The sequence below is a fragment of the Leiobunum rupestre genome, chromosome 10 (assembly GCF_980474605.1).
Source record: "Leiobunum rupestre chromosome 10, qqLeiRupe1.1.hap1, whole genome shotgun sequence".
NCBI classification, from domain to species: domain Eukaryota; kingdom Metazoa; phylum Arthropoda; class Arachnida; order Opiliones; family Sclerosomatidae; genus Leiobunum; species Leiobunum rupestre.
Genome location: NC_143393.1, coordinates 33857362 through 33881938, shown reverse-complemented (window position 1 = coordinate 33881938; position 24577 = coordinate 33857362). Strand labels below are relative to the sequence as shown.

The 24577-nt window shown below is 30.8% G+C and overlaps 1 protein-coding gene across 4 annotated transcripts; it reads left to right on the top strand.

The window, feature by feature from the left end:
* The first annotated feature begins 19417 nt into the window (after positions 1–19417).
* LOC149925476 (exportin-T-like) lies at positions 19418–24354 on the top strand. 4 transcript variants are annotated; one of them, XM_090160644.1, is made up of 21 exons: positions 19418–19460; positions 19563–19791; positions 19855–19943; positions 20011–20067; positions 20133–20202; positions 20270–20575; positions 20636–20908; positions 20981–21292; positions 21350–21613; positions 21684–21782; positions 21842–21961; positions 22022–22116; positions 22191–22395; positions 22464–22606; positions 22670–22769; positions 22834–23019; positions 23126–23333; positions 23621–23688; positions 23752–23940; positions 24000–24173; positions 24237–24354. In XM_090160644.1, the coding sequence occupies exons 2-21, from the start codon at positions 19732–19734 to the stop codon at positions 24276–24278; spliced, it is 3060 nt and encodes a 1019-aa protein (XP_090016770.1). In that variant the 5' UTR covers positions 19418–19460; positions 19563–19731; the 3' UTR covers positions 24279–24354. The 4 variants fall into 4 exon arrangements, with proteins under 4 accessions (XP_090016770.1, XP_090016771.1, XP_090016768.1 ...); XM_090160645.1 differs by having other exon boundaries at positions 21338–21613; positions 23144–23333; XM_090160642.1 differs by having other exon boundaries at positions 21338–21613.
* The last annotated feature ends 223 nt before the right edge of the window (positions 24355–24577 follow it).

Here is a 24577-nt window from a genome sequence, read left to right as displayed (position 1 = left end):
CAATGTCCAGTGTCCTGTGCTTATTTCATGCCCTGGTAGGTGGACCCATTGAGTTGGGAATATTAATCTAGAGATTCAATCAAATCTGCTCCCGCGAAACAAGTTTTTGAAAATTACGAATGTGTCGTCTCCTCTAAAATGACGAGAAAACGTTACCATATGACTCGTAGCGCCATCCATTATTTTTGAAAATAAATATTTTTGCAGGAAAATGCGTCTTATTTGAACGAACCATTGAGAGATAGACGGCACCACGGGTATAATGATAAAGTTTCTCGTCATTTGGGAGCAGACGGCAGTATTCTGATTTTTTAAAAACTTGTTTCGTGAAATACTGAAATCCGACGTTTTGAAAAGTCTAGATAAATCCAACTCCCTAAAATGCATAGGTGGCATAGTTGGCATAGTTCCGGCATAGGTCGATTTCCTACTGTAAACGTTGCTACTATAGCAAGTAAACCAAGGAGCGGAATCACTATTTATAAGGCATTGTGGTTTTGTATCAGGCATAGCTGTTTTTGTAGGTCGGCATTGCTTAAATAGGCAGTAAAACGATATTGTTAATTATATTATCAATATAAAATGTATTAAGTTATATAGATATATATATATATGTATATAAAGTTTTGATATTCCCTGGAATAAAGCGAGACGACCATTGTATAAGATAAAAAGTTGATAATTAAAATCGGCAGCAAAAATGTATTGTTAATTAAATTAATTAGAAATATATAAATAAAAATATATAAAGCTAGCTATATATATGTATATATAATGTAAAATATATAAAGATATACTTATATGTAAATATATATGTAAATAAAGTTATTTTATTATCTGGCATAGGTCCCTATTTGGCATAGCTTTTTCATTTTCTGGCATAGCTTTCTATTTGGCATAGGTTTTCGTTTTAATTATAAATATTTAAATAAAATATATAAAGCTAGCTATATATATGTATATATATGTTAAATATATAAAGATATACTTATATGTAAATAAAGTTATTTTATTATCTGGCATAGGTCCCTATTTGGCATAGCTTTTTCATTTTCTGGCATAGCTTTCTATTTGGCATAGGTTTTCGTTTTAATTATAAATATTTAAATAAAATATATAAAGCTAGCTATATATATATGTATATATATGTTAAATATATAAAGATATACTTATATGTAAATATATATGTAAATAAAGTTATTTTATTATCTGGCATAGGTCCCTATTTGGAATAGCTTTTTCATTTTCTGGCATAGCTTTCTATTTGGCATAGGTTTTCGTTTTAATTATAAATATATAAATAAAAATATATAAAGCTAGCTATATATATATATATGTATATATATGTTAAATATATAAAGATATACTTATATGTAAATATATATGTAAATAAAATTATTTTATTATCTGGCATAGCTTTTTCATTTTCTGGCATAGCTTTCTATTTGGCATAGGTTTTCGTTTTAATTATAAATATATAAATAAAAATATAAAAAGCTAGCTATATATATGTATATATATGTTAAATATATAAAGATATACTTATATGTAAATAAAGTTATTTTATTATCTGGCATAGGTCCCTATTTGGCATAGCTTTTTCATTTTCTGGCATAGCTTTCTATTTGGCATAGGTTTTCGTTTTAATTATAAATATATAAATAAAAATATATAAAGCTAGCTATATATATATGTATATATATGTTAAATATATAAAGATATACTTATATGTAAATAAAATTATTTTATTATCTGGCATAGGTCCCTATTTGGCATAGCTTTTTCATTTTCTGGCATAGCTTTCTATTTGGCATAGGTTTTCGTTTTAATTATAAATATATAAATAAAAATATATAAAGCTAGCTATATATATGTATGTATATATATGTTAAATATATAAAGATATACTTATATGTAAATAAAATTATTTCATTTTCTGGCATAGCTTTCTATTTGGCATAGGTTTTCGTTTTAATTATAAATATATAAATAAAAATATATAAAGCTAGCTATATATATGTATATATATGTTAAATATATAAAGATATACTTATATGTAACTATATATGTAAATAAAGTTATTTTATTATCTGGCATAGGTCCCTATTTGGCATAGCTTTTTCATTTTCTGGCATAGCTTTCTATTTGGCATAGGTTTTCGTTTTAATTATAAATATATAAATAAAAATATATAAAGCTAGCTATATATATGTATATATATGTTAAATATATAAAGATATACTTATATGTAAATAAAGTTATTTTATTATCTGGCATAGGTCCCTATTTGGCATAGCTTTTTCATTTTCTGGCATAGCTTTCTATTTGGCATAGGTTTTCGTTTTAATTATAAATATATAAATAAAAATATATAAAGCTAGCTATATATATGTATGTATATATATGTTAAATATATAAAGATATACTTATATGTAAATAAAATTATTTCATTTTCTGGCATAGCTTTCTATTTGGCATAGGTTTTCGTTTTAATTATAAATATATAAATAAAAATATATAAAGCTAGCTATATATATGTATATATATGTTAAATATATAAAGATATACTTATATGTAAATATATATGTAAATAAAGTTATTTTATTATCTGACATAGGTCCCTATTTGGCATAGCTTTTTCATTTTCTGGCATAGCTTTCTATTTGGCATAGGTTTTCGTTTTAATTATAAATATATAAATAAAAATATATAAAGCTAGCTATATATATGTATATATATATGTTAAATATATAAAGATATACTTATATGTAAATAAAGTTATTTTATTATCTGGCATAGGTCCCTATTTGGCATAGCTTTTTCATTTTCTGGCATAGCTTTCTATTTGGCATAGGTTTTCGTTTTAATTATAAATATATAAATAAAAATATATAAAGCTAGCTATATATATGTATGTATATATATGTTAAATATATAAAGATATACTTATATGTAAATAAAATTATTTCATTTTCTGGCATAGCTTTCTATTTGGCATAGGTTTTCGTTTTAATTATAAATATATAAATAAAAATATATAAAGCTAGCTATATATATGTATATATATGTTAAATATATAAAGATATACTTATATGTAACTATATATGTAAATAAAGTTATTTTATTATCTGGCATAGGTCCCTATTTGGCATAGCTTTTTCATTTTCTGGCATAGCTTTCTATTTGGCATAGGTTTTCGTTTTAATTATAAATATATAAATAAAAATATATAAAGCTAGCTATATATATGTATATATATGTTAAATATATAAAGATATACTTATATGTAAATAAAGTTATTTTATTATCTGGCATAGGTCCCTATTTGGCATAGCTTTTTCATTTTCTGGCATAGCTTTCTATTTGGCATAGGTTTTCGTTTTAATTATAAATATATAAATAAAAATATATAAAGCTAGCTATATATATGTATGTATATATATGTTAAATATATAAAGATATAGTTATATGTAAATAAAATTATTTCATTTTCTGGCATAGCTTTCTATTTGGCATAGGTTTTCGTTTTAATTATAAATATATAAATAAAAATATATAAAGCTAGCTATATATATGTATATATATGTTAAATATATAAAGATATACTTATATGTAAATATATATGTAAATAAAGTTATTTTATTATCTGGCATAGGTCCCTATTTGGCATAGCTTTTTCATTTTCTGGCATAGCTTTCTATTTGGCATAGGTTTTCGTTTTAATTATAAATATATAAATAAAAATATATAAAGCTAGCTATATATATGTATATATATGTTAAATATATAAAGATATACTTATATGTAAATAAAGTTATTTTATTATCTGGCATAGGTCCCTATTTGGCATAGCTTTTTCATTTTCTGGCATAGCTTTCTATTTGGCATAGCTTTCATCAGTATAGGCAGCGTGTCGCGTTTGAACAAGTTTATTGTTAGTTTTAGTTTTACTTTTAGCTGAGCTAGCTCATTGGATGATAAACACCAAGGATTTATTAAAGTCGATCACTAATTGGCTGTCGTAATGACGTTATCGGCATCTACCCGTGCTTCAAAGAAATTTGAAACAAAAGGGTCATTTTACTTGCGCCTTAGGAGAAGGAAGTTATCTAAAAAAATTGCTCTTCGGATCTAGGGCTTTTTCTGTTTCAGCTAACGTTTTTTTATAAAGTTTCAAAGGTGATGACACTTTAGTTACCGTCTGTTTGATACTATCTTTGACTGACGTACGTGTTTTCACATAAGGACGATGATGTTTTTTGGCGTTTCCATGAGCCCTTCCAGCCCACAAAGTTTCGTCACCTAAATACTGAATAATTATGGCAATTCTATTACCATCTCCCCTGTTCCTCAATTTGAACATGCGTCTTTTAAATCTGTTGTCGTACGCGCGTTTTCCATCTACAATACCCCTATCCATACTGTAGTAAGATTTAACCACGGCATTCTTAGTTGTTTTTGCATCATTTAATAGGACTCGCCAGCCTATTTGATCACAGGTGACATCAAATTCTCTTTCCTTAGGAACTAGAAAAACATAAACGTCACCTCCTTTAATGTCCTTTGGTGGATATTCAAAAACAGGGCCTTCGAATCGTCCTTCGTTAGCCTTGCTCAAGATGTCTTCCGCCTCAGTTAATGTCATTGTGGTACCACGGGTAAAAGACACCCTTCTACTAGGAAGATTTTCAACTTCCATAATCCTAAAATAATTCGGAATATCAAGACTTTAGCAAACAAATTATTTTCAATACAGATAAAAAATTAAGAATAAGACCAGTCGAAATATTAGTTCTACACCGAAGTAGCGGGATAAATACCCAATTTTCAAGGCCCCCTAATGCCCAAATTTAGTTTAAAAACGCGAAAGTATGCTATTTCAAATCGTATGGTGTATCATAATGGTTCGTGAACGAAAACCGCCTTCGTAGAATATAACACCCAAAACTCTCTTTGTATAATAAGTACGGGATGACTGTGGTGTGGTTAGATTGCGGAAAGCCGCAGCGATCCGACGATGTGCATACGAAATCTGCGTATGCTTACTATGTAGCAGTCAAATAGAAACATGATTTTATATTAATATTCAATGCAAAAGTTCAATCGCCAGCCAAATTCCACGGAAGACACGCTTAGCCGTGTCACCATGCATAGTACCCGTCAGTGTATTAGGTATATAATTTTCGTATCAGTTCAATTACTTCTGGTAAAAGGAGTTCATTTACTTCTGGTAAAAGGAGTTCATTTACTTCTGGTAAAAGGAGTTCTTTTTCTTCTGGTAAACTAACCTAGATACCAATAGGGAACCCAATGTCTAAGAATAATGAAATCGAATTAACCACCCTATACCATCGTAACCCTGCAATAAACACATGACACTACATACAAAGTAGGAATCGGCAATAGATATATACGTTTCAAGATAAAAACCGGCCCATCAAATACGACAACGGCACGTTTTTGAGAATGACACTTATAGGGAGCCTACTTCAACACCGAAACCATGTTCAAAAAATATTTAATTTAAATTTAACCACTCTTGAGGTCAATTTCGCGGAGGCACTAACGCATGGTGCATAAAACTTATATAATTGTGTTACACACTAGCGACCCTGTTTCCGAACCTAACACTCAGTGACGGATTATGTTCCTTCGCAGCCGTTAAGGTGACAAATATAAACGACATGTCAATACTAATTTTGTCAAATATGGTCCCAGAAAATAGGGCATTTGATATCTCAGGGGTCGTTCGAAGGAGAAACGTAAATGATACCCCAGAAGATGGGATTAAAACGCCCACGCGGTCTTAATATGAATTTAGCACGAACGAAAAATATCTTAGGTCTAACCATCTCATGTGTTTCATGTCGTCTCTGCCGACTTGTCTCATTTATAATATTGTTGTATTAAAGCTATTATAAAGTTTCATATTTGTCTTGGATTACTCATGACATATGTAACATATTCACTCATAAGCATGCCTCTGCTTAACAATGAGACACACGGAACATTAAGCGGACCCAAAATGTCAAAATTCTTATAATCCTTGGGCTCTTTAAAAGGTAACGACGAAAACAAAATCTCGTGATCGCAAGGCATGAGCTAAGCTATAGAGTAGTATGGCTATGGCCGCGTAAAACAGAAAGAACTTTAAATAAAAACGACCATTTTGGAAAAGGGAAAATAATTCGCCTTATTATTATAATAATTACGAAATTTTCAATCTGATTTAATTAAGAATAAATTTATAAAATATTTTTAAAATATGAACTGCAATTTTTAATCGGTATTAAATTGGGATGCAAATAATTAGAACGAAATTAAAATTATTGGCTCGCAGATAAAATAAGATCTCAATTTAAATTAACATTTTGTGAGTAAGAAAAATTGTTAATGTTATGAGGTATAAATTTACTATAAAAATATAATAAGTATAAAAAATATGTATTACCTTTTAAAGTTGATGATCCTGGACGAGAAATGTGGCAGTAATGTAAAATAAAATGGTGAGTTGAAAATCAGTGTCCGCCGACGACGAAAGTAGCAATATTATAAAATTAAATTAAAAGTTAAAATTCACTGTAAGTATTGTTAGTAAAATCAATTCGAAACGGAACACTTTGCTGGTGTGAGCTAACGAATCTCGGTTTTACAAATGAGTACGTACTTACTGTAGCGGCGTAAAGAAACTGCTATTTCGATGGGCGGATAAAAGAGGTACTTTATAACACTGTCCCCATCTTTTGGGATGAGGTAAACGAAGTTTCTCTAATTTTATAGTTTTACATAAAAATAAGTAACATTTAAATAAGTATTAAAATCGGCCTCTTTTATTTTATTTTAAAATAATATAATATCAATAAAATGTTTTTATTTTTGTAAAGATTTTCTATAATATTTTTTATTTATCATAAACCCATATCAAAAAGTCGACGAATAATTATAATTATATAATAACATTATATAATAATATTTAAAATATTTATAAGCCTTTTATTGTTTTTGTCATTATGATTTTATTTTATTAGTAAAGTAATAGCTAATATATTATTTTGAAGCAATATTTATTTATTTATTTATTTATTTATCTATTTATTTATATATATATATATATATATATATATATATATTTGTTTATAATACATTTTATTTGATGTTTTTCTCTAAATAAAATTGTAATAGGTAATTTATAAACTTTTGCGACTGAGAACGTGGAGTAGATCGAATTAGAGAAGCAAGAAGTACTACTTAGGCCAGACTTCAAGTCGTGTTTCAAATTGAAACAATACGCTTTTGTTTCTGGACTTCAGAATCTACCATCTATTTTTCTATATTAATTTAATGAAATCGTTAAATCCCACTTTTATTACAACTGCACGAAGTAAATTAACAATTGAATCGAATTTTTATAAGTATAGTTACACGCATTTTTTGGAAGACAAGAGAACTCTTTCTTACGACCGGTTCTAGATGGCGCTATACAATTGGGAAAATGTGGGATTTCCGTTCGAGAGATAAGTTAGGCTCGTTCGTTCTTAGTAACATAAGTAGATTCTTTCTAATAATATTGCTTTGAGGGAATATATGGACGCGCGCAAATAAAATGGTAAAATCTATGTGGTTAATAGTTGTTTCTGTAAAATAAAAGGAATAAAAAGTTAAAAAAATAGAATATGTTGCTCTTACGTCACAAAACATGGCTTTTGTGTAAATTCTTCGCACGAGCGATTTGCACGCGTGCTACAAAAAGCTTTAACCCTCTGGCAAATGTAGGGTGCGCTCTAAGACTTGGAAAATTAAGAAAGAGTGGTGTTAGAGGTAACATATTAATTTTGTTACTTTTTATTCATTTAATTTAAATAACATCTATTAAAATCTAAAAGCGTGTGTCCTTTCAGTTGACGTCTAGCAATATTGATCTCTATGGCTATCAATTTCACGCGATTTATTAAATTTATATTCGCTTTTCACGAAAAACATAAAAAAAATTAAATACTTGGGGAATACTCGGATTAAAAACATAGAGATAAATTGAGTCGAGGGATTATAAGGCAGACGGAATGGACGACCATGAACTAATCTAACCCAACTTCCGGGAACGTGATTCCCGCAGTTTTGAAAACAGTCATTTTTAGGCTTAAGGCTTATACCCGCCCTAATTTCGTTTTCGCCACGGAAACTTTAACAACGGAAGAAATTAAAGAAATTGTATGTATTTTCCCCAACAATATTAAATCTTTATATCGGGCAAATGGTATTATATTAGAAATTCACCAACAACTCGAAATTTGTGGATCACTAGTTTAAGGGGTTTTCCCCCGAGTTCCCCTTCCATAAAAACTTGTCTAGGTTAACGGTAATAGTTAGTGTAGGAAGCTGTTGGCTCGATCGCGTGGCATGCAGGGCTTGCCACCACCCTCCTACGCATTGTAACCCGGCCACCTGAATTAATGGCTTCAAAAGTCGCTTGATGACTTAGGCGTAAGGTGGTGCCTTGGGTATTAGCCTAGCTGATTATTATTATTATTATTGTATATTGACAAGATCACTCTCATTGATGTTTATCAATGTTACGCACCAAATACTGTAGACGTTAAAAAACCTTCAGCTTGTTACGTTTTTAATGTAAAAAGGTTTCTCATTTAGTTTACGAATATTTTATTACAATTTCTTCCAGATTTTTACTATTATAATTTGAATGTACTTGTATTTTGTACCTGGATGAATGCCTGGTTTTGTTCGCTGTGATCAAATTTAAAATGAATTGATGAATTAAAATGTAAGAATTAACCTTTTTCAAATTTCTGGAATAACTTTTACAATTGCTAATTACGCAATAATTTTTTTTCAGTTCAAACTTTGAAAATGACCCTAATAATATTTAGTATTTACGTATAATTTTCCGATGGAGTTAAGCCTAATAAGCCGACTACCATAACGGCTATTTCGTACCTCATAATATTTTGTAGCGCTATATGATTGGCTAAATTTGAACTCTGACACCTTTTCGATGACCAATAAAAAAAATCAAATCCCACAGAGTATTAAAATTCCGGGTTACAGAGTTGCTAGTCGTTCTTCTGGGTTATCGTTGGATAAAGGATGTAGTAATAAAAATGCATGAGCAAGGCTACAAGTGTCATACTTAGGGGTATTATGTTACTTATGGTATTTGTTATATTGTTTATTCCCCCAACTTTATTATATTATATTATTTCATTTTTGTAAAGTCACTAAAGCTCTTTCCAGCTTGAAGCAAATATCTTAAATTAAACTTATCGCGATACCGCCATAATGAAACTTATTATCTTTGTCCCTTAGCAATATCATAAGTCTATAAGTTTATTCCATAAGCATGAAAAATTGTATTGAGAGCTAGTCGCGAGGTGACGTCCTCACAGGATGAAAACTTCCCTCTGACGAGTCTGTCAAAGGCTGCACGAGACGCGAGAGCGATAGGACACGAAACCGCTATGATGTAGGGGAATTTCAATAAAAAGATTTGCAGGTGAAGAATTAAAAGTATCATACTTAGATAAAAATATATACTGATGGTCTTATTCATAGAAGTGAAGAGAAGCACATTGTGAAAGAACTAAATGAAAAGAGACTTAAAACGGTTTTAAAATTCACAATTTATTTATCTAAAAAATCCAACTTCTCGGAGGAACTCTTCTTCCTTCTTCGGGGATTTTTACTTATTTATAGATTGCTAGTAGCAATTTATTATTTGTTCAAATGGTATTTTAAATACTTATTTCAAACAAAGAAAATCAAGTTAATTAGTAGTAAACGAAGGATATGCCTATATAATAATTTCACAAATGCTAAAGAGCGCTCTTTCAAATAATTTTTTATTTTTAATAAGTGCTACATATTAATTTTGTTTTCTAATTCCGCAAAAAACACAAATCACGACGAAATATGGACATTCAATTATGATTTTGGTTTCTGAAAAATTGCTGAACCTTTTGCTGCGCAGAAACTACTGCCAAGAAACAGCTATTCATATTAACTGGGAAATTAAAAAATTTAAATTTTGAAATCCACCTGTACGGAGCTAATACGGTGCCCTAAAATTCTGCGCTTACGCGTTTGAAATGTGAAAATAGAGAGCCTAATCCCGCGCTTTAGCTTTGAACTCAAAAAGGGATAACTATATTATACGTTACGTTGTAGGCGTTCTCCGTTCACGTTTGAATTTGTGCCGGCTCAATGTCTCTATTATTGAAGTGTTCTGAGCGCGACGCCACGCGGGCGGCCGACGAGAACGCTGTACCCTTTTCCATGGGAGGGTCAGAGGAGAAAGAAAGGATTATCCCACACTATTTTAGCGAGAATGTCCAAAGGTTTTTAAAGTATTTCTCCATTATCCTCACTCCTCAGTAATGGTAAAGGCGACAGCCAGTCCCACAGAAAAAGGTACAAAGACATTCCACGACAAAAATGTAGTGCCTATGCTCGTTGGTTTTCCCTTTTGTGAAATCGTGTTGTTTAATAATTTCACATATATTACCATAAGTCTATAATATTCTTCCATAAGTTTCTCACTTTGGGGAATATTTTACTGAGAGCTAGTAACGGAGTGACGTCATCATACGAATAAAATCTCACCCTAGCGAGGCGCTATCAATGTCCAAGTGTGCAAGCGGACGCAAAACGGCGACGAAGCCCGTAATGCCTGTCTTGTGAATAGCTCTCAGTGTCACACTTATGTAAAAAATTTATACAATTATGATATTGCTTAAAGGGAGTATCAACTTTCATTTTTATGGTGGATCAACGAATTTGACATTTCTCCCACCATGTTTAACAGAAGCTACGAGTGATTTGTGGAAGTGAACGATTTTTTTCAACACAATGGGAATTTCGAGTAAAAGAGAAAATTTATATTTCTGAAAGTTTGTTTCTCTCACTACCGACTTCATGCCGCCGCTACCGAGTGGCGCTATTTCTAAACATTTTGAACGTCACTGTGATGGAAGAAAGGATGTAGTAGAACATTTTACTAATGTCATACTTAGGGGTATTATGTTACTTATTCTAATACTAATGCTACTGTAAGAGATTAATGAATTAAAAATCATGGTGACTGCTTAAGCTTTATAATTCTGAATTTTTTAAATACTATTACGAAAATTCACATAAAGGGCAGTAGCTACACGTTAAATGAAACTTCTAGGTCCGAATAACACTCCCCACGCATTGGTGTTGAATTTAACTTACGTCGTTAGCGGGATCCAACAGACCGCGGAGAGCATTTTAATTTTAGCTCGCTACCTATTTCGATTAGACCGATTAGTTTTATCGGGAACTCTAAACCTTTATCCGCGCACCGTACTATAATTGACTACACGAATTTTATCCGCTGGCTTACATACCTTAGGAGTGGTTTTTACCGCTGTTGAAATATTCACGGGAAATTCCGTTACAAATTGATTTACATTTTGTTTACAACTAAATAGATTTTTACCCTTTACATTTGTTAGTTTTGTTACATTTAAATTTTATTGATACACTAAAGTTCTAATTCTAATAAACTTAAATTCTACACTTAATTTATATTTTCTACATTGGAGCTCCGCGTGGCCAAATTTTCTGACCGAATTATTGTACAAAGGGTAAAAAATATAATATAGTATTATCATAAGTTTATAATAAACTTATGGTATTATTTACTTTCAATTTGAAAAACATGCCGATTAATGTTCTCACGACGTGTCGCTTCTCTATGTGGAGTGGATGTAGTCAGTATCGAATGATCTGGCAGCACTTGAACGTGGGCGTAATATTTTAGTTAATAAGAAATTATCAAAAATAGTTAATTTTAGTAAGTTGTCACTTATACAAAATTTTATAGCGATATTTGAGAAGTTCAAAAAAATTGTTAAATTTTATTTTCCACTATTTCACACGTTTGGACTAGAAGTCAACAGCGTAATGGAATATTTTAATAGTAGAAATAATGTAAACATTAAAATAGAACCATTATAGTACAATAGGTTGGAAATATAGTACATTTTGGTACAATATAGTACGCTCTCAAAATAATTTTACCATTTATAATATAATGCAAAATTATGTAACATAATTATAGTACGTATGGCAACGCTGAATTATTTACTGTGGAGCTGGATTGACACAACCAGTCGAAGATGAGTCAAAAATCCCATCTACGTCATGGAATTTCCCCAAGACGTTTCTTAAAATATTTCCACCTATGCTCAGGGTGTTGGTCCCCTTTCACACGGAGACAGCGGAAATTGGCGACAGAAATACTGTCCCTTACTGTGCAAGAGTCCCCCCCCCCCAGAGAAGGGGTACTCGCGAAAGTGTGTGATTGAAGAGGGCCACTGAACAAAGGTTCTGAGATTTCTTATATTGGATATACACGGGAAATTTTCAAAAGGGAGGGTAGAGGGGGGTTCACGAGTACTATAAAATGGGTACCGTTGGTATGGTAAACCTTACTTTATTCTAAAAGCTTTGACGGAAATTGACGCTGAATTCACTACTCCCCGCTTTGACGCTGCTTATTTCAGGGACCGATAAAAATGGCCAGACGGTAAATATGTTTATGTCTCATAGATCATACAGTAAATTTTCTGCTTATTTTGTTGGAAGAATTATCTAATAATTATATTTACATTTATATTTGACCAAAAGTTTAAATTGCCCCTACAATCACCACGTGACATAGTTTTCGGTTAGACAATGAGTAAGGCGCGTATGTGTCCTTCTTATAAGCTTCGTCATTTATTCGTGTTTTATCATTTACAATACTGACTTGTGATTTAAATTCTTCGCCTTAAATAACTCTTGATATTTCTTCCTAAGCCAAGGCTTTCACCCTGTACTTAAATTTTCTCTATAGACTAGGTAGACAATGGTTTCTTTCTATTGCGTAGAGTTATTTTGGGTAATCTATCATAGTTAAAAAGTAAATAATGAGGTAGACGTGATAACTGATTTTAATATGTAGAATCAATGTGGTGGTGAATGGAATCGATGTTGAGGCTGCGCTATCAAACCAAGAAGATACTACAATTCCTTTAAACTCTTGGCGCAGTCTCAACATCGCCTACATGGAAAGACGGAGACAGCAGGGGGATGCCGGATTGATTGGGCACGCGGACCTGACACGTAAGTGTAAATCAGTGACTTACGTTTAGGAAGCCACTACGAGTAATAATATATATATTTTAATTTCATAGTAAGTTTAAGTGTGGACGGCCCGCGTGTGACGACCAATGTCCAGGTGAGGGAATCGATCCTGGGGGAGCCGGACATTCAACTGGGAGGAGACGTTATCCGGCGACTCCGGGTGAATGTTCTGCATACGGGAAAGCGGTTGGTCCTTCAGAGATGGAAGTGCCGCAATTGCGGAAAGGAGGGCCACATGGCAACAGATTGCCGTGTACAGAAGAGGAGGAGTAGCAGCGGAGGAAATAGACATTCTCCCTACTACTCCTCTTCTTCTAGGCGTCGCCCCCACTCCGCAACTAGGCCTCCAATGGGGCAATCTCCGTTGCACCGAAATGAAGGACCACGGCTACCGAACGCTCCTCACCTGGAGCAAACTCAACCGGCATCCACCCGGACCCCATCATCCGTAGCCGATTTCCCACAGGAGGGTGGCCAAGGACAACCCAAATAAGTATAATGACACCAAACAAAAGTCATTTTATTTAATATTAATATTAAAATTTATAAATATTTCTTAAAGGAAAGCATGGATGAAGCGGAAGAAGAAGCTTTACTTTCTTTTAAAAAGGACAATTAAAAAAATAAAATTCTTTAAATTAAAAAAGTTTTTTAATTGATAATTAAACATTTCTAAGCCAACTTACATAATGAAAATTAATAATAATAATCAGATAGGCTAATACCCAAGGCACCAATTTAGGCCCAAGTCATCTAGCGAATTTTAAGTAATTCATTGCACGCGAGCCAACAGCTCCCTACACTAACTATTACCGTTAACCTCTAAAAATTGTTATGGAAAGAGGAAACCGAAGAACTCAAGGGAAAACCCCTTTTAATCAGGCGAAAGTGCTAACCACTCCGCCACACCACCTAATATTAAAATTATCCCGTGTATCTAATTTAATTTAAATTAGAAGCTTATACATAGAAGAGCCATCTATACTCTAATATTAGCAGTAACAAAAGTAAATAAACCGAAGTTTCAGGGTCTTCATAGCTCCACTATCTAGCCATTAGCAGGTGGTGACGTGTATATCCAATGTTTAATATTTAAGGAAAATACCTTTTAAAATTTTGGTTCATTTACTTCTGGTACTAATTAAAGGTTATTTCTACTGTAGCATATAGGTCTTTTTACAATGCCAGGAAAACCGCCTTGTATAAGTAAATAAAGTGTTTTGAAAAAAGTATATAATAAAATGCATGAGTAAGAATATGCGATCTTATATAATAGGAGCTTCCTTAGTTATTTCTATAAATTTTTACGCTTATCCAACTTGTTAAAAGTAGAAGTATAACATGTTGCTCTTATTAATGTCGCTCTCTTTTATTTCCTCCTCGACGCGCATGCGCGCGTCACGGAATAAAATAGTCACGTGTCTTTGTTAGATTTATTTGTAATGTTAAAGTTGATAGCGCGCGCGGAATTTTTGGACTTTCAAGAGGCGCGTGCGAAATGGAACGAGCCCTTCTATATTGAAATATTAAGCGGTGCGCGCTGTAAAATATAACGCTTTTAAAAGCATGTCCTGGCTCTTTGTATTACTACTTCAAGGTTAATCGTTCAACAGGTTTTATTTAACCGTCCATTATTATTATTATATAGTATTATATATTATATATTACTATTATATAGTAAAAATATAAAACCAATGCCCTCGTGATATCAACTATAACAAACTGGCTATTTCACATTAATCATTTATTTAAGTATATAACACCACGAAAATAAGTTTTTGATCTGCCCAATTTTTGATACAATTTATAATCAAATTTGATTCTTATATATCCGTAAGGGAAACTACCCAGTTGGGTTTCTATCGGAGACTCAACAGATAATATCACGAATTAAAATTTAAGAACCCTCCCCGTGTGTACATAGAGAATTATGATAACAAATATGATGATTTTATGTAACGTAATATAACGTATAAAAATATCACATTAAGGTAAATAACTCTGCCAAGTAGTTAAAGCTATGTCATATAACTGTGCGGGAAAAAAAGCTCTATACAAAATTATATAAAGTACCATGACGTACCAAAAATTTAAGACAAGCCGCTGTGCGTAGAAATATCTTACCTAAAGTCATATATATGTAGGTAAACAAACTCCCGATGTGTTAGGTATGTAATTCATATAAAATTTAAATTTTTACAAACATTTAATCGCCTTGTACATTAACAACCTAAGTGAGCAACATATTGCAGTCAGCACGCGGTAAAATAAATAACCTTCGTACATTATGCACGCGGAAAGTAAGCTATATATGACTCAGGAAACATCCTGTATAACAAATGGCCGCCGTAAATAATGTGCTCTGAACCTACTCAACGTAGAATAGTCAACACCCGGTATGATAAACTCCGTGCGAACAATGCGCTCCGAAAGTAACCAACATACGTTAGGCATCACTCTGTATAGCAAAAGACCACCTTAAGAACGCGCTCCAAGTAGCTGGGCGGAGTAAGGAAGATGGCGCTTTTTTCTTTATATCGATTTGTACTAAATTCAATTTTCACAATGGTGCGTTCGCGGGTTGATGAGGAGTCCTCGCGTATAGGATTTAAATGTTTTAAAATCAAACCATTTTAATGAAATAATAATGTAGTTAAAAAGACTCACGACCAAAAACGCAATTTTGATTTAATGAAATACGTATATGTACATATATATAGCTAGCTTTATATATTTATAATTGAAACGAAAACCTATGCCAAATAGAAAACTATGCCAGAAAATGAAAAAGCTATGCCAAATAGGGACCTATGCCAGATAATAAAATAACTTTATTTACATATATATTTACATATAAGTATATCTTTATATATTTAACATATATATACATATATATAGCTAGCTTTATATATTTTTATTTATATATTTATAATTAAAACGAAAACCTATGCCAAATAGAAAGCTATGCCAGAAAATGAAAAAGCTATGCCAAATAGGGACCTATGCCAGATAATAAAATAATTTTATTTACATATAAGTATATCTTTATATATTTAACATATATATACATACATATATATAGCTAGCTTTATATATTTTTATTTGTATATTTATAATTAAAACGAAAACCTATGCCAAATAGAAAGCTATGCCAGAAAATGAAAAAGCTATGCCAAATAGGGACCTATGCCAGATAATAAAATAACTTTATTTACATATATATTTACATATAAGTATATCTTTATATATTTAACATATATATAGCTAGCTTTATATATTTTTATTTATATATTTATAATTAAAACGAAAACCTATGCCAAATAGAAAGCTATGCCAGAAAATGAAATAATTTTATTTACATATAAGTATATCTTTATATATTTAACATATATATACATACATATATATAGCTAGCTTTATATATTTTTATTTATATATTTATAATTAAAACGAAAACCTATGCCAAATAGAAAGCTATGCCAGAAAATGAAAAAGCTATGCCAAATAGGGACCTATGCCAGATAATAAAATAATTTTATTTACATATAAGTATATCTTTATATATTTAACATATATATACATATATATATAGCTAGCTTTATATATTTTTATTTATATATTTATAATTAAAACGAAAACCTATGCCAAATAGAAAGCTATGCCAGAAAATGAAAAAGCTATGCCAAATAGGGACCTATGCCAGATAATAAAATAACTTTATTTACATATATATTTACATATAAGTATATCTTTATATATTTAACATATATATAGCTAGCTTTATATATTTTTATTTATATATTTATAATTAAAACGAAAACCTATGCCAAATAGAAAGCTATGCCAGAAAATGAAAAAGCTATGCCAAATAGGGACCTATGCCAGATAATAAAATAATTTTATTTACATATAAGTATATCTTTATATATTTAACATATATATACATATATATATAGCTAGCTTTATATATTTTTATTTATATATTTATAATTAAAACGAAAACCTATGCCAAATAGAAAGCTATGCCAGAAAATGAAAAAGCTATGCCAAATAGGGACCTATGCCAGATAATAAAATAACTTTATTTACATATATATTTACATATAAGTATATCTTTATATATTTAACATATATATACATACATATATATAGCTAGCTTTATATATTTTTATTTGTATATTTATAATTAAAACGAAAACCTATGCCAAATAGAAAGCTATGCCAGAAAATGAAAAAGCTATGCCAAATAGGGACCTATGCCAGATAATAAAATAACTTTATTTACATATATATTTACATATAAGTATATCTTTATATATTTAACATATATATAGCTAGCTTTATATATTTTTATTTATATATTTATAATTAAAACGAAAACCTATGCCAAATAGAAAGCTATGCCAGAAAATGAAATAATTTTATTTACATATAAGTATATCTTTATATATTTAACATATATATACATACATATATATAGCTAGCTTTATATATTTTTATTTATATATTTATAATTAAAACGAAAACCTATGCCAAATAGAAAGCTATGCCAGAAAATGAAAAAGCTATGCCAAATAGGGACCTATGCCAGATAATAAAATAATTTTATTTACATATAAGTATATCTTTATATATTTAACATATATATACATATATATATAGCTAGCTTTATATATTTTTATTTATATATTTATAATTAAAACGAAAACCTATGCCAAATAGAAAGCTATGCAAGAAAATGAAAAAGCTATGCCAAATAGGGACCTATGCCAGATAATAAAATAACTTTATTTACATATATATTTACATATAAGTATATCTTTATATATTTAACATATATATAGCTAGCTTTATATATTTTTATTTATATATTTATAATTAAAACGAAAACCTATGCCAAATAGAAAGCTATGCCAGAAAATGAAAAAGCTATGCCAGATAATAAAATAATTTTATTTACATATATATTTACATATAAGTATATCTTTATATATTTAACATATATATAGCTAGCTTTATATATTTTTATTTATATATTTATAATTAAAACGAAAACCTATGCCAAATACAAAGCTATGCCAGAAAATGAAAAAGCTATGCCAAATAGGGACCTATGCCAGATAATAAAATAACTTTATTTACATATATATTTACATATAAGTATATCTTTATATATTTAACATATATATACATACATATATATAGCTAGCTTTATATATTTTTATTTGTATATTTATAATTAAAACGAAAACCTATGCCAAATAGAAAACTATGCCAGAAAATGAAAAAAGCTATGCCAAATACTGACCTATGCCAGATAATAAAATAACTTTAATTACATATAAGTATAGCTTTATATATTTTACATTATAATACATATATATTTATAATTGAAACGAAAACCTATGCCAAATAGAAAACTATGCCAGAAAATGAAAAAAGCTATGCCCAATACTGACCTATGCCAGATAATAAAATAACTTTATTTACATATAAGTATAGCTTTATATATTTTACATTATAATACATATATATAGCTAGCTTTATATATTTATAATTGAAACGAAAACCTATGCCAAATAGAAAACTATGCCAGAAAATGAAAAAAGCTATGCCAAATACTGACCTATGCCAGATAATAAAATAACTTTATTTACATATAAGTATAGCTTTATATATTTTACATTATAATACATATATATAGCTAGCTTTATATATTTATAATTGAAACGAAAACCTATGCCAAATAGAAAACTATGCCAGAAAATGAAAAAAGCTATGCCAAATACTGACCTATGCCAGATAATAAAATAACTTTATTTACATATATATTTTTTATATATTTTATATTTATATATTTCTAATTAATTTAATTAACAATACATTTTTGCTTCCGATTTTAATTATCAACTTTTCATCTTATACAATGGTCTTCTCGCTTTATTCCAGGGAATATGAAAACTTTATATACAAATATATATATATCTATATAACTTTATATATTTTATATTGATAATTTAATTAACAATATCGTTTTACTGCCTATTTTCGGAAGCTTTAAAGTGTCAAAGCAATGCCGACCTACGAAAACAGCTATGCCTGATACAAAACCGCAATGCCTTATTAATAGTGATTCCGCTCCTTGGTTTACTTGCTATAGTAGCAACGTTTACGGTAGGAAATCGACCTATGCCGGAACTATGCCAACTATGCCACCTATGCATTTTAGGGAGTATCTAGATAGATAAATATTCCCAACTCAATGAGTGGACCACGTTTTTCACACGTTTCAATATGTAATAACCAATTTGTCATTACTATTTAAATGAAATAACATTTCATTAAATATGGTACCTATTCGACGATTTATTATGCTATGTATTTGTTTATTTAATTAGAATTCATCGTCCCAAGTATGTGACCTTTATATTTTCAATATTGGTAAATAGGCCTTGTCCTAAACAGGCGACCGACGCTGCGACGCATCATTTTTGATTTTTTTGAATGGGCGAAATGTTCTAAAATCTTTACCGGCGTAGGGTAACATTCCCCTTATTAAATAATAAAATGGACTTTCAATTAATGGAAGGCCTTGTGTCTCATAATGATCCCACATCACAAGCAAGGGTAATTATTGGTTTCTAACATTGATCAATTTCAATTTATTTTGACGTAAATTAAATTTTGCAGGCTCTCCAATATTTTGAACATCTAAAAAATTCTGAAGAGGGATGGAAAATATGTATACAGACATTAATTTCACCTGACAGTCTTCAACAGTTATGTTTTTATTTTGAGATGCTCATGCTCATTAAAATCATGCTAAAATATTTTGACATTTTTTAGGCCAGATTATGTAAAATTTTTCTGTTTGCAAGTGGTTGAGCATTTTGTGAAAAATAAGTAAGTATTTTTTCACCAATGGTAGTTCCACGCTTAACAAGGTAATAACGAGATTTTAATTTTAGATACGCTCAATGTAAAGTTGCGGATCAAATATTTTTAAAAGGATTCTTGGTACAATATACTCAATTACAGGTAACGCAATCATTTGGTTAATTTTCTATACCAAATTGCATCATTGTCTATTTTTCTTTGTACGCAGTGTACGTTAGATACATTGGAAAAATCATTTATATTAAACAAAGCCGCTCAAGTCTTTACCTTGATGTTCCTGGTAGATTACCCCTATAGGTGGCCAACTTTTTTTAATGATTTAATTAACTTACTGACGACTGGCCATCGAGCTGTTGTGGATTTTTATTTAAGGATATTGTTAAATATTAACTCTGAAGTTGCTGATCGGGAAATTATTAGAACTAACCGCGAATTAGAAAAGAATACTTTAATCAAAGACACAATGAGAGATGATTGCATTCCAAAATTAGTTGAATCTTGGCGTTCTATCATGGTATGTCATTTGCAACATGTGAAGTATATTGTTTTTATTAAATTAGTTTGTTTTGTACAGGCAATGTATGCAACTGAACACCCTGAGATTGTATGTCTGTGTTTAGAAGTTCTAGGAGGATATGTTGCGTGGATTGATATTGACCTGATTGCTAATGAGAGTTTCGTCTCCCTCTTGGTTCCATTCTTCTCCATGTCTGAGTTAAGAGAAGCAGCTTGCGATTGCGTCCATGAGGTTATTGCCAAAGGAATGGAACCAGCTGCCAAAACAAATTTAGTAGAATCCTTTGCTACTGTACTTGAACAAGCAGGCATTTTATCTATAAACAATAACGTAATACATCTCTTTTAAAACTATAATAAATATCCTCTTGTAAATATTTCTAATTTAAATTATTACTATTAGGGGTATTTGGATCATGATGAAGATTTTGTGGCCAAACTAGCTCGTTTGCTAAATGGCATGGGAGAAGCTTTGTTATCAAGCTGGAATAAACTTATTAAAGGAGGGTGCGCAAACTTAGAAATCCTTGTAACCACAACTAACGCTATTCAGAGGAAAGTCCCACTGTTACTCCAATTTTTGAGCCATGAAAATGATGATGTATCTCTGGCTGTCTGTGAATTTGCCAGGGATTACATTCAGTTTCTAAAACAAAGGGCTTTTACTCAAGGCTCGGCCATTCCTTATGGAGCCGAAGATCAGCAAAATGCTGAGGTATTTTTTTACGGTTCAATGTTCAAACAATTTAATATACTGAAGTTTTATTTTCAGGCACTTTTGTTTTTAGTAATCAAAAAGTACAAATATGACAATGGTTATAATTTTATTCATCAAGGGGAAGATGAAGCGGAATTTGACGAATACCGCAAATCTTTGAAAGTTTTATTTGACAATCTGGCTCAGTTGGATAGGAAGCTAGTTTTAGAGAAAACCAAAGAAATGATTGTGTCAACCCTTCAGAGCTGGAGAAGTCTACGGTTTAACGAAGTAGAGGCTGCTATCACCTTCCTTTATTTACTGGGCGAAGCTCTTCCGGTAAGTTTTTAACTTACTCCTTTCCTGTTAGAAAATATTTAAGGCTTATTGGGGGAATCTGTTGTTATAGGCTGTACATGGAAATCACTTTGTGACGGGAGCAGCTGCATCAAGTTTAGATCCGGTAGCTGCGGAACAAGCTTCTCACATGACCCAAATGATGAAAATGGTGTGGTAGAAGTAAATATTTTACTCAAGGAAATTTTTCAAGAAATTTTTATATTTCAGATGGTCGGCTCTGGAGTAAGTACGTACGTTCATATGGCAGTTACCCTTCAGTACTTTGAAACTGTTGCCAGATACGAGAAATTTTTCTTGCATGAACCACATCATATTCCTGAAGTCTTGGTAAGATTACTACATAAATTACCTCTGGTGAACTATCAAATTGAACATTCTCATGCCTAGATTGCGTTTATGGATGAAAGAGGATTAAGAAATAGCAATCTGAAAGTTAGAAGTCGCACGTCGTACCTGTTTTCTAGATTCATCAAATGTCTCAAGTAAATTACTATAGATTCGTAAGTGTTTAGTTAGCAGACTAAACATTTTAACGAGGAGTTCTATCTTCTCGTAGGTCTCATATTCAAGGTTTTACAGAAGAAATTTTAAAAAGACTACAAGACCTTTTAGTTTTAGCCGATCCTTTTCCCGAGAACCCTCCCAGTTCCTCATTTTCAACACCTCATTCTCATCATCAGTATCCCTTGTCACCCGATGACCAACTCTACTTGTACGAAGCCTCCGCTATTTTAATTGTTTCAAGTCAATTTGAAGCGGCTGTAAGATAAATTTTTAAATTTATTACAAATTATTGCTTTATTTTCTGACAAATCTTTGATTTATACAGAAGAAGCAACTATTGTTGAAAAATCTTTTAACTCCAGTTCTTATAAAGTTTGAGAATTTACTACTAAGAGGTAGAAATGAATCAGATCCTAGTAGAAGGAAAGCTTACATAGAGTCAATAAGTCACGCTATGGCAGTTACAAGGTTATTATGATATAATTTTATCAAATTCTATTTTCCGTATAATATATCTTTTTTTGGTTGTAGCCGTACCAGTAAAGCATTTTCTAATCAGCAAACTATGAAAAACTGTGGCTGTGTACCTGTATATTTAGAAACGTTAAAAGTGTTCTTGCAAGCCTTAGAAGTAAAATTTCATTAAACTTCCGCTGTTTTTGAATATAATTAAGCTTGTTTATCTACTTTGCTAGGTTTCACATGATCACAATGTTCTACAATCAAGTATTCGGCAATTTCTACATCGTATGGTGGTTTGTTTGGAGGAGGAAATTTTACCCTTCATTCCAACCGCAGCTGAGCAGCTCCTGAAAGAAGCGGATATTCGCAGTATCCAAGAGTTCATTCCTTTAATCAATCAAATCATTACAAAATTTAAGGTAAGAAAATTTTTGCAACCTGGCTGCGTTAGAATTGCTTCTCAAAATAAAAAAACTCTAGACAAGTTGTCTAGATCAGTTGGTTTTCTGATTTAAACGATTCCAGTTGTCCTGGCTGTTTCAGAAGGAAATGGTACCCTTCTTGCAAAGAGTTTTTGCGCCTTTAGTTTCTGCGATATTTGCGGCCCTAAATGCTCCCATCGAAGAAAATGACCAACAAGCGGAAAGAGAACGTCAAATGCTGCAAAGAAGTTATTTCATGTTTATTGCTGCTCTCTTGACTAATAATATCACTGAAGTTATTTCCCAACAAGGTTAGCATTTGTTGAATAAACTAGATAATTATAACAAATAACAACAAACTGGTTAAACTACCTAATTTTAATAGGGAATAAATAACTTTACTTAGGCAAAATACACCTTCATGGCAGTTAGAATATTATTCGTAAATCATGTACATAATTTAAGCAAAGTATAGCTCTCTATTTCTTTTAAAATTTGGTTGTCAAACCATAGTTTATTGTCGTTTGTAATAATTTAACCGACAGTGGCGTTGTTAGATAATTATCAGTAACTTATTTGGTTATTTTTTCTGAAAAAGATACTCGGAATATGGAACAGGTTATTTTGACTGTTATTCAAGGAGCTGTTAGTTTTCCTGATCCAGTAGTAAGTTTGTTATTATTGCTTTGTATGACTATGTTGGTCTATATTTTACTTATCACCTTTCAGGCTCAAAAAACTTGTTTTGGAATCTTGCGGAAAATGGTTGAGTTATGGGCAGTGGATAATAGCGATAAAGGCGAAAAATTTGCCCCTCCTCCAGGTTTCCTTGATTTTATGTATAAATCTATTGTGCCAGCTTGTTTCGAAGCACCCATGAAATCAACTTTTGATTTATCTGATGCCCAAACGGTTTTGGTAAGCTTTTTAATGATAGCTTATAATTTTACGTAAAATTTAATACCTTGTATTTGCAGGCATTATCTGAAAGTGCATTATGTATTAAGACTGTTTATGAAAAAAGGGGCGAAGAACTAATTGGATTCTTGAAACAATTCCTTCTTCCTTCTTTAAATTTCTCCTCTGTTCAGGTTGAAGAATATTGTCGAGCTTTGGTTTGTGATGTGAAAGTTTTTAAAAAATTTGTTAAAGTAATTATAAATCTTCATATGACTCTCTTTCAGCATTTATCTAATACTGTTTATCGCTTTCAGGCTTTATTTACTGACATGAGGAAAGCTAATGACACTCAATGAAACGAATTACGAGAGAATGAAAAGATATTTATATAATGTACAATAAAATGAACGATAATTTTTTATTTATTACAAATTCAGTGATTTTTCTACATGACGTCATTGTGCACTTCTTAAAGTATCCAAAGTTAAATTGTCTTTAAAGGGGAATTGTCACCAAAACCAAAATCTAGGTGTTTTTTTTACAGAATGATAGGGACATAATCATTAATATATTTTCAGAAATTTTTAGGCATGTGCGAGTCCGGATTTTTGGTTTTCGAGTCGAGTTCGAGTTCCAAAAATTTTTAATATCGAGT

Excerpts from the sequence above, each read along its gene's own strand:
- LOC149925476 (XM_090160642.1), top strand. The coding sequence starts at position 19,732 with ATGGACTTTCAATTAATGGAAGGCCTTGTGTCTCATAATGATCCCACA. Across the intron at positions 19,792-19,854 it reads ATCCCACATCACAAGCAAGG|GCTCTCCAATATTTTGAACA; the intron begins GTAATTATTGGT and ends TAAATTTTGCAG. Across the intron at positions 24,174-24,236 it reads TTTTTAAAAAATTTGTTAAA|GCTTTATTTACTGACATGAG; the intron begins GTAATTATAAAT and ends TATCGCTTTCAG.